The 11,469-nt window shown below is 36.8% G+C and overlaps 1 protein-coding gene across 8 annotated transcripts in view; it reads left to right on the top strand.

Moving 5' to 3' along the window:
• Positions 1 to 514: 514 nt before the first annotated feature.
• The window catches only part of QKI (QKI, KH domain containing RNA binding), a 66,483-nt gene continuing 55,528 nt past the window's right edge, over positions 515 to 11,469 (top strand). For all 8 annotated transcript variants that reach the window (XM_053460227.1, XM_053460225.1, XM_053460224.1 and 5 more), the window contains exon 1: positions 515 to 796. In XM_053460227.1, the coding sequence (XP_053316202.1) occupies positions 652 to 796 (145 nt within the window). In that variant the 5' untranslated portion in view covers positions 515 to 651. The remainder of the gene's footprint in view (positions 797 to 11,469) is intronic.

Raw genomic sequence — 11,469 nt, 5'->3', positions numbered from 1 at the left:
AAAGGCGAAAGAGACATAGAGGAGGAGGCGTCCAGTTAAGCAGCCAGCTTTGCTCCAGCCCCGTCTACTCTGCTCCACGGCACAGACCTGGTAAGAGGGGTGATGAGTGACCGACTAAATTAGAAATAAGAGGGGCGACGATATATATATATTGTGTATATATAAAATATACAATATATATATATTATACACATTGTTTCTCTCTTGCTTTGAAGCCCTGGGTTTGCCGTACTGAAAATACTTTTTATCTTTTTTTTCCAGCGCCAGGATCGTCAATCAAAAGAGACGTGTTTTTATCCGAGAAGCGAGATCTGTGTTTGTTGTTGAAGAGAAGTGATACATAATATCTACGCTTCACGTTTGCGATACACGCGGAGGCACAGATCCCTTTAGATTTGGTTAATATACATGTGCCAGGACACCCTGGGTGCGGAATAAGAAGTGCGGCTTTTTTTTTCCCATTTGGCGTTTCCCCCCACAACCTTTTCATGTTTTTTTAGTACACATATATATATATATATATTTTAAGAACAAAAAGTAGCTGTCGTTTAACGTCAGAACCTCAAGGCTCTTGTTGATTATTTTTATATAGATTTTTTTTTTTTAGATTTGTCCTTTTTTTCCGTCACCATTTTTTACTTAAAAGATTGGATGATGGTTGGGGAAATGGAAACAAAGGAGAAACCGAAGCCGACCCCAGACTACCTAATGCAATTAATGAACGATAAGAAGCTCATGAGCAGCCTGCCCAACTTCTGTGGGATATTTAATCACCTGGAGAGGCTTCTGGATGAAGGTACTTTAACGTGTATATATATATGCTTGTCTATAGTGTGTATATAAGTTACTTAATGCTGTTTGATTAAGGCGAGTTACGTGAAGCCAACCTATGCTGGCAGCGCTGTTTAACAGTGATACGCGGTGGGCACAGATAGTTACAAGGGCCTTGCTCCCCAGGGATATTGGTGTCTGCTATCTGTACTCTTATTCCTTCTGTAAATTCCACAAAGCTTAAGTGATTTTTACTTTCCCTTTGGGGAGGAAAAAAAAAAAAGTTATTGGTGGGTGGTAGCAGTTTCCCAGAACCCTCCCCACCCAGTACTGTCTGCCTGGGTGCTGGCCATGTGACCTGCTGGAATGTGGCTTTATCTTTTGGTTACCAAAAAGCTTGTGATGCAAGAGGGAAGTAGAAGGGCATTAGTTGGCAAAAAAAAATGAACCTTTTGATTTTAATAAGTCTATGTGACTACATAAACCTTTTTTTGTGTGCTTTTTACTCTTCCCTTTCTCCTAATTGTGTGTAGGATTTGTTATAACAATAAATCAGCCCCTGCAGGGAGTAGATTGTGTATGTTTAGTGACCCTAGGCTTTTGCTTATGGGTTTACTGGCTTCTTTTGGAAGGGTTAAATATCTGTAATCACAGAGGCCTGTAACTTCTGCATTTAAAATGCCTGTATGATACAGTTTCCATCTGTTTACCATAAGTATGGCTATAATTACAAGGCCAACATATACAAGGTATGTAATAAGGAGTGGTTGTGTATGTATTCTCATAGTACATGAATGAGTTGAGAAATTGGAATTCAACACTCGGTGTTGCATATAAGTATTTTTTGAACATTTTGTATTTGAGCTTTAAGGTGTTTTATAAACATTCCTTTTTTCTTTGAAAATGGAATGGTAACTTTTTTTTTTTTTTTTTTTTTTTTTGAGTGACTTAGGGCAAATAAAATTAGACCAATTAGATGTGTGTATATAATATATATACATACATATATATTATATATTATATTACAGCCAAAAAAACAGGAGTACTCTATTTTTGTCTGATATTGGTTAAAGGAAATATTACATTTGCTGTAGCTATTCTCTTCAATTTAAGCTTGGAAAATCCTTGTTTTCTGGTGAGGAACTGATCGAATAGTCTACCACTTGTCCTGTTTTGGTTGATCAGAATGAACATGCAGTGATATTCTGCTGTTGGGGGTTATCTTTGGAATAACATACACAGGAAATGCAAAATATATTTGCTCCATTTTTCTTATTGAAATAAGAGGTTGGACTAGAATTTTGACTATACTGTCATAATGGAAAATACATTTTGCTTGCGATCAACAATTTTTTTTTCTTTAGGCCTTACCCTCTAGTTTTTATCACGCATACCGTGCGGTAAACTTTTAGGTAGTTAAGATTTATTCGATGTGAATTAGTTGTTTTTTTTTTCCTTTTCTTTTGAAGTGTTCTGGAATGTAATGTAGTTTTCGCAGCTGTTGACCCGCTAAATGCAAATATTTGTTTTGCAAATGCTTCAAAAGAAATGTGGCCAGGAAAAGAATTTAGCCACTATCCACTATGCTATTCTTTTCAGAAAATGTGTGTGTGTGTGATATATAATGTGTGTGTGTTTTCGCAATGCACCCAGCATGGTGTATGTTGAAATAACGTCATGTTAATATGGGATTAGACAGAATTGGTTATATATAGTAAAGAAATGCTTGTCAAATGATGAGATTGCTGTGTAACGAACATAACATAAATAAAAGCAATGTATATAAATGAATAAATGAGATTGCATTAGGTGAATGAATGCCTAATTAAGAATTAAGGTGTATATTTTCCCACGCTTGTATCAGAAATTGACTGTAATTTATTTATGCCTGTTTGTGTAAATGTTATCATCCTTGCGTTGTTTTTAGAAATAACACAATTGCTTATAATCCTCTCAAGTAGATTTTAACACCTGGCCTGCATGTGCAAAAGCTATTTGGTCCCAGGAATGGTATGTTGTAAGGCCAAGGTTATTTGTAAATGCAGTTGCCCCTGACACACTAGTACATTGTATTGCAGGTTTTTTTTTTTTATTATTTTTTTATTTTTTTATGCTGTAGTGGCAGTGGCAAACCTTTGTGCCCTTTGTTTAAAGGACAGGCTGTCTGTGCCCAACTGAATTAAGCATATGATATCAACCCTTCCTCATCCTTTAGAGTTGAGGGATCAGCTGTAGGCTTTAACCCAAGTAACTTGATGCCACGGGGTTTAGTCTGTTAAAGGGCTTGGTTGCTCTTCCTGTTTTCGTGTTGCGCTTTGGCTGGAGGAATTTGCATGTGTAAAGGGAGGGGGGAGCTTAAAACTTTCAAGAATGTCCAACAACAGGCTGGAGGAAATTGAAAAAAAAAAACCCAAAAAAACACATGAACAGTTGAACTTTAATGCTTTGAGAGACTGTGCCACTAAGGGGCGCCAGTACTTTGTTCTGTTAGAGGGGGCTAGTGTCTTTAAGAAAGGAAAAGCAAGGGGTAGTGAGATCTTACTCCAATTCTTATGTCTTCCACTAGTATCTTTGTAAAGGCCTTGGTCATTTTTTTGCCTTTTCCATTAAAACATGAACAAAATGAACAAATCTGTTTTAAAATATATTCACTTTTTGAAGTACAATGCATTGTTGCACTAAAATCACTTTTTTCTATTTATTCTGTTAACTTTAAAACATAATTACTTCTTACAAACAAGAATGTATGTAGTGTTTTCAATTCTTAGTTTGTTATGGAATTAAAATGTGTTCGGAATGATTAAAAAGACAAAAAAAAAACTTCAGAATTTGTAGCCTACTAAATTGGATATTCTGGGAACTTAATCTTGTGAAAGGGAAAATTTAGATTCTACCTTGCTATCCTGTAAAGGATGTGACTTCTTGCACCCCATGAGCAACCCAGGAGGGTAGTTTTTTATAGAATTTGGGTTTATAAAACAAACGGTGGCCATCTGCTCATTAATGTTTTAACGCCTTAATGTTGGTATTCTGTATGTTTCCTTTGATGCGCTATCGCTAAGTCAGACACTGGTTACAGTGACTAGATCTTCTTGTACATAAACTTGTATGACATTCACTTTTTACAAGCCAGACCTAAAAAATATATATATATATATATTTTCTTTCTTGGAAGTCGCCTTCATTAAAACTTAACAGGATCTTGTGCCTTAACTGGCATTTTGCGTCAGACTGAGATGTCTGGCAACTGGTATGTTACACTCCGCTATCACAAATGTTTTCACATAATAGCCAGTGCTTTTGAAGTGTGATATTGTAGAGTGCCAAAACCACTTTCCATGCGAAGTGCTTAAATATTTGGCATTTTCTGAAGATTAGAATGAGCCAGTGGCATACTTTTCAAGTTTAATTGAGCACTTTTCAAAATTAACCATTTATCTACTCTTGTCATACCCAATATTACCATTGATCTGAATCTGGTATTCTCTAGCAACTACCTTTTTTAAATCTGAGATCTTCAAAAACAGCGCTGCTCTGAAAGCAATCAGCACATAGTGTATAAACTGTTTGTAGGCAACAATCTACCTTCGCATGTAGCGGTTAATTTACAAAAGGCTTTTCTGTTTGTGCCAAAGTATAATCCGGTTTTACTTTACATATTTCTACTTAAACCTCAACTGTAGCAATACCTTTTTAGATGCATTTATTACATAATGCACCCTTTAAATTTCACATAGGACATAAACAAAAGATTTAACTTGTTAAACAGATGTCTGGGCCGTGCACCCATTTGCTTTAGTTCATTTACGAGGATGTATAAAACGGACAAGGGTCAGGAAGCTGGATTTCTTTTATCAGCTTTGAGAAAACCTAGAAGGAAGAGGGTCTTTTCCGGGGTTTGTAATACAGTCTTTCCTACAATTGTCTGTTGTGTAATATGTTGGAGCAGAAGGTTTGCACTTTGGTTTCAGAACACAAATCCTCTTAATGTAAACTCTGAATTGCTTTGTTTAATTTATATATTTTTTCCTGCAGCAAGACATGTTAAAATTACTTTAAAATCTGCATTTTGTACTTTATTTTTATTAATCTTTAATTTTTTTTAATACTTAAAGCTTTGTGTTTGTATGATATAAAATAACACGTGTACATAATTACATTATTCTTAATTATCTAATTCGGGATGTTTAGCCTGTATAAGTGCTCTTATTTTGTGAAGGTTCTTTTTTACAAGTCTCAAATTCAGACTAAAACACCAAGCTATTCTGTACCACTAATATGCTAACCTAAAATATAATCTCTTTGGGAAAAAAATCCTTGGTGTTCTCGCTCTCTCTAAATGAAGAGGGGCAAGGGTAGGACACTGGCAACTGTAACAACAAATAACAGCAGTTGAATTATACCGGAGTCTGGACGAACTGTATAGCTTCTCTAGGAAATGAATCCAGCAAAACCGGCCTACACGTATGTGTCAGGGATGACAATTCTTGTTTTTTCAGCTGCCATCTTCCTATTACATTACACTTTAAATTGCTGTCTCACCCTCGGATACTTTGGGCCTGATTCAATGAATTGAAAAAAATCACTAAATTGTTACAAAAAATAGCTTGCGGGTCAGCAGCTAGGACCCACAGCCACGTACATATTTAGCACAGCCGACTTTTTACCAGATCACAATCCATGCCGTTTTAAGTTGGGAAATCTGATCAAAGCAAACCTCTATGCAGCCAATTTAGAAAAAAAAAATTATTAAAGCTATTAGGTTCAATTAAGATAGACTACTAGTTACACTTTATCGTATTTACTAGCGTTTGTACTTGGGGAAATATGGTTAAATTGGCTTTGTGCAATACTGGTAGTAAAATGCACGAGTGGAATGCCAATGAATATCATTTTTTGGGGTTTTGGTAAAACTTCCAAGTCTCAACAAATATCAGCACGTCGCAGCAGCATTTTTCTTTTTCCATATAGCATCAGATTCAGTGGTGTTATGCTGTGATTAGTTGAGTCGATGACAAATTTAAGCAGGCGCATTACGAGAGGCCCTAATAATTAGACATTAAAATCCTAAAGGTCTGTTTCTAGAAAAATGGGTCCATTAAGCCAAAATAGTTCTCCCCATCGTCATTGAGCAAATGTATATCAAAATTTTAAAACGGTTCTCCACGTTGGGTAAGAATCCTATTATGAATTCATCTCCATATATTGTAATACAATCCATTTTGGGGGAAAACATTTATTGCTAGTATTTATAATAATTAAAGAAAAGTTAGTAAAATAACTTGTATTTTAAAAGTCATATAACCCTTTAGAGGTCTGCATTTGGAATCTTTTAGAAATGGCCGCAATGACGTGTGTGTGTGTGTGTGTGTGTGTGTGTGTGTGTGTGTGTGTGTTTCTCAATACTATAAGTACAATTGCTTATAGATGGATGTTTCCAGTTTATATATTGTTAACCATTTAAGGGCCCCGGCACTAAAGAATTAGTAATACTCATGTGGTGAAAAGAGAACCAAATTGCTACCTACCATTTTAGGTTCTGCTCTCCCACTAAAAAGCCTTTTTTTTTTAATTTTTTTATAGATAACACTTGAAAACGTTGCATCAGAGGCATAGGGAAAAAAATTAGAATTACATTTCGCTAGCGTTTCCTTTTTAAGGCCACTATTTCTAATTTCTCCTTACTGTTCAAGCGAGACTCCTAGAGAACTGAAGGACAACAGGAGTTATTTAGATAATGGGGTGCATAAACCAACTACCTATTGATTTACTGACTGTAGACTCTTCATAACTATTCATGAGGAAAGTGGTTGGTTCCAAACGGGAGGTTTAATGTGAACCACAGAAGCCTGATATTGCTGTGTTAATACGGCTACGCGTCTTCAGTGTATGTGGTATAATTGCGTCAGCCTCAGATTAACATAGGGTGAATAACACAGCAATTTATCATTCAGGCAGCCCTGAAGAGTGTCAGCAACAAGGCTGACTATGATAAATTGAAGGGGGACAGGCTCTGAAGTAGGTGGTCACTACGTCCCGCAGTTAAGGCTAAAGTGTTTCATGGTGGCAGCTGATATTTCGGTTAGAGGCAGGGTAATTGAGGAAGAGCTGCAGTCCTCTGCACGCCTGAATGGGAAAGACACTCTTCTTTTTACACTTCGCAAATTTTAGTGACTTTAACAGATTTAACTGCCAGATGGACAGTAGATACACGCTACTTGGAAGCTGTATGTCTACAGATGTCGATAGACATAATGTAGAGTACAGTACAATGTTTGCGAAGGTGTCGTCTAGTGTGTATCTTTCCAGAAACGTCGCACATGGTGTAATCCATTATACTTCATTAGCTGCTTTTATCTATTTTAGTAATGAGTTTCTCTGTCGCAATAGATCAAAGTTCTAAAGGATTTTAATAGTGTGTAATTATGTAAAATATATACACCGTATATAATACACACACACACACTAATCTTAATTACTTCATCCAGAAGTTATATTATCAAAAGTGCATATTAAACGTCTGTATATTTGAGCTAGAAATATAAACTTGGTTCTAAGCCAAATGTTTGTAATTAGAACAGACTATTTTTTCTTTTACTTCCCCAACTGTTAGAGTGAAACGAGAATCAAAAACCTACACACAATTTTATTTTTGCATGCAACATTTGCTGGGGACATAGGTTTGTGTGCTACATATGTCAGAATTCTTATCTGGTCATTTGTGTTAAGTATAATCCATTTGGCCCATCTAGTCTGCTTGTTTTTGCTGTTGTAAAAACTCAAACCTTAACCAGCCCTTGGTCTCGTCTTAGAAAAAAATGTCTATACCAAAGAAGCCATTATTTGGCGTCTCACACAACGTTCATGTTGATCCCGCTCACCAATGAAAACTTTGCACTCTTTGAAGCAAGCTGCATTATTTTACCAGCAGACATCATTTACATTTGCTATCGGTTATACACTATGGAGAACATTGCAAAGCTGGCCTAACCTTCATAGCGTGACGTTAGCTTGCAATAAGTCTCCTTAAGGGAAAATAAAAGCACATATGATGGCTGGAGTGTTCATGTGCCCCATTTTGCAAATTCTTGGACGTTCTGTAGAATCCCCCAAACTCTTTGCACCCTCCCAGGTTAAATTACCTACAGGAGAAGCATTTGGTAATTTCTGTGCATTGCCTTTAAAACTCCAAGTTGACCTTTCAACAGTTTACTATATATAGGTAAACTATATGCCATAGCATGCCATAGGTTCACCACTATTTGTCTAGACGGAGTGGGGCACAGGAGAAACAGAAGGCAAGAGATAGATAGATAGATAGATATATATATATATATATATATATATATATATATATATATATATATATATATATATATATATAGATATCTATATATAGATATCTATATATATCTATATCTATATATATATCTATATATCTATCTATCTCTTGCCTTCTGTTTCTCCTGTGCCCCACTCCGTCTAGACAAATAGTGGTGAACCTATGGCATGCGTGTTGGCACATGCTTGGCTTCGTTGTGGAATGTGGCCAGGATGCCGACTAACCAAATTTTTATTTATTTTACCCAAAATAAAGGGAGCACAAGGCCTGTTCATAATAAATGCGCTGGCCTTTTATACTGAGTGTCGGCATATGATGTCATATGCCAGCGCTGAGCCATGTGTGCTGTGTTGGGACACTGAAATAGAGGTCTGTAGGATCCTGTTAAGAAAGATAAGCAATAGGGGAAAAAGAGGATACATAATATGTACATGAAGCTATAATGGAGAGGTAATGAGAGGGGGGTAGACAGATGGATGAGATAATGAGGAGAGATGGGGAGAAAAGGGATAGTGGCATCAGCAAGTCATGAGTTCCATCTGAGAAACTGCCAAACACTTTGTACACCATGTTCAATCAATAAGGATATACCTATATAGATAAAACAGGACGGAAAGGAACAGGTTGGTGGCTTCTCAGGTTGAACCCATGTGCTGCTGCCACTGCCCCTTTTCTTTAAGATATAAGCAAAGAGTTAAACATAATGCAGAACATTCAAACTGCAATTAGCCCTCAACAGAATCAGTTTATTTTGGAAAGATATCCGCAAAGCTGTGTGTATGCAAGGTGAAAACATTGCACTACAACAGGGGTAGGCACCCACATGCAGTGTTGGCACTGGCATCTGCAGCTTGGTTTTTTTGGCACCCACACCCAAAAGTTTCCTATCACTGTACTAGACTGTAAGCATAGGTCCTCTTTACATTACTGGTTTGTCTTAATTTCAGCATTTTATATCCCAGTCAATATGTGAAGTGCTATGTAAATAGATGCAATATAAATATATACAATGCCTGTTAACGGTTTATATTTTGTTGGCAGTTTGGAACAGAATACTGCAATTCAAGGTTACAATTTTTATTTTGTTCCCCACTTTCATAACTTTCAAGGGGAAAATAAGCACCGTTGGTGGTCTCTGAAATTGGTCACTGCATATGGTCCATAGGGGCACTGACAACATTCCTTGTTTCCTAATGTTGCATAAATATTCATTTTGCTCACTGTCCCAGTTATATCATTTCCCAGCAATAAGAATTAACACTGGTAAAATATTATCTAATCTTTACTGCTGCTGTTCACTGTGCAAACAATTAAATGACATTTTATACTTTGATGATATTAGTTTGCTAGTGAACTTTCCTTTGCAAGGTATCAGAATTAGTTTAGTCATAAATGGCTGGCTCTGTTTTATCTGTTCCCTAATCAGTGATAAGTGGCAGTCTGAAGCAAGTGCTTCTGTGTAGTGTGTAAAAAGAAAAATAGTCTACATGTTTACATTTTGGCTTTTGGCATTGTCTTGCTTACCTGCAGCTGCTAGGGAGTGTGTTTTTTTTGTTTTTATTTACCAGCAAATCTGAAAACTTCTATAGTCTAAATCTCTGGATTTCCGCCAAATTGAAACGGGTATTACCGGTAATTATATTGACTGACACAAATTAAAACATTTGTTTTGTGGCAGTAAGCCTTTATTTTTCCCTGGCACAGGTAGTTATGTAAGGTGCAGCAAGGCTCTTGATTGCTTGCAATTTTTTTTGCATGTGTGACTTTTTTTGGGGGGGATGGGTGCAATCCAGATTTCAGTATATTGCCTGTTGATATATTTTGGGTGTGCATATGCATTAGGAAGGATAACGCTTTTTACCGGTTCGTTAGTGAATAGGTTCTTTATCTACAGCCAAACTAGATTTTACTGTGTGCCACAACGAAACAGTAATAGTCTCTCAAATGATATATTGAGTGCCTGTTGGAAATGTAGTATTTCTTTTAAAAGGAGTTCGCAATCATAAATGAACTGGTTCAAAGTGAGAGAAATTGCATATCTGAATTGAGTAGTTTTTTTTTTTTGTTTTTTTTTTAAGCATTGTACATGCTTATCTCTAAAGAATTGTTCTTATGTATTGCAGAAATGCACAATGTGTAAATGTGCTGATCAGCTAAAATATACCGTATTAGCGTGATTACAGGCCGCACCCTTTAAAGTTTGGTGCTATTTTAAAGGAAAATGAATTAAAGAAAAAATCCACATTAGTGGAATAGTAAAACTGCCACTCTGCGCACCACCACCCCCCCCCAGACTTACCAATGCATCCCCAGACTCCCTGGTGTGTAGCGGGTGGAAATCTGCATGATGCGCGTAGACAACCTCTGCCGCTGCTGGTACTTCCGCTGGGGCTTCTACGGTAGAGCACCGGAAGGTTATGTCGGTTATAGAAGCCCTGGTGGAAGTGCTGGTGTAGCGGTTGTTGTCTACGAGCATTGCGCAGACGTCCACCGGCTGCCAGAGAGGAGGATCCAGGTCCCCTGCAGCGCTGCGTGGTATCTGGATCTTAACCTGCTGCTTGCCCGCAGCAGGGGTAAAAAAAAAATAAGAACCTGCCCGGCGCCGGCAATACGAATTGCGCTGAACCCCGATTATACGCCACACCCTATATTCTGGCCAATACAGGTTTTGTGGAAATCATGGGACATGTTTGTTCTTCTGTGTAATGTGTTCCTGAATTAATTCCAGAGACTATTCTTCATTAGTTTACTGTTTTGATCTTTGTAGTTACTCCTTGGTTATGCAGATGGGTAGTGATTGATCAGATTTCTTGTGTTAAATAAAAGCTTTATTGCTATTGAGGATTGATGTGCTACACCTTCTTGTTGGGCTTGTTTTACCAATAGGCCCTTCCACCAATTTATTTAGATATGCAGCACAACCTGACTATTAGATTAATATTATATGCACTCTTTTTTTATTGACGCTTAAGGTTTCTGCATTCTATTTTTTTCGCCCCAACACGCTCCTTCGAGATAGCATTCAATAAGGGGAAACTATAGCCAGGCTTAGTCGTTTACCTTAATTGCCAAAATATAAAATGTTTTCTAATAATAAACCTGCATTTTGCTCTTTATGGGGAAAACTATAGTATGGTTACGCCTTTGAGAAATAATGCAAATATTTTTAACATGTTTGCAGAAGAATTTCACTTTTTAAAAGAATGACTAGTGGTTAGTGAATAATTAACCTCAATGACGTACCTAGATTCTTTACTGATACTTTGAATCGGCGAAGAATAAAAAAAAAAACAGTAAAAGGCCATTCATCTGAACTAAGTAGACCAAAATATCCTACAGTTTCTTTGTTCTCCTCA

Source organism: Spea bombifrons, chromosome 3, assembly GCF_027358695.1.
Source record: "Spea bombifrons isolate aSpeBom1 chromosome 3, aSpeBom1.2.pri, whole genome shotgun sequence".
NCBI lineage: Eukaryota > Metazoa > Chordata > Amphibia > Anura > Pelobatidae > Spea > Spea bombifrons.
This window is presented reverse-complemented; position numbering and strand designations above follow the sequence as displayed.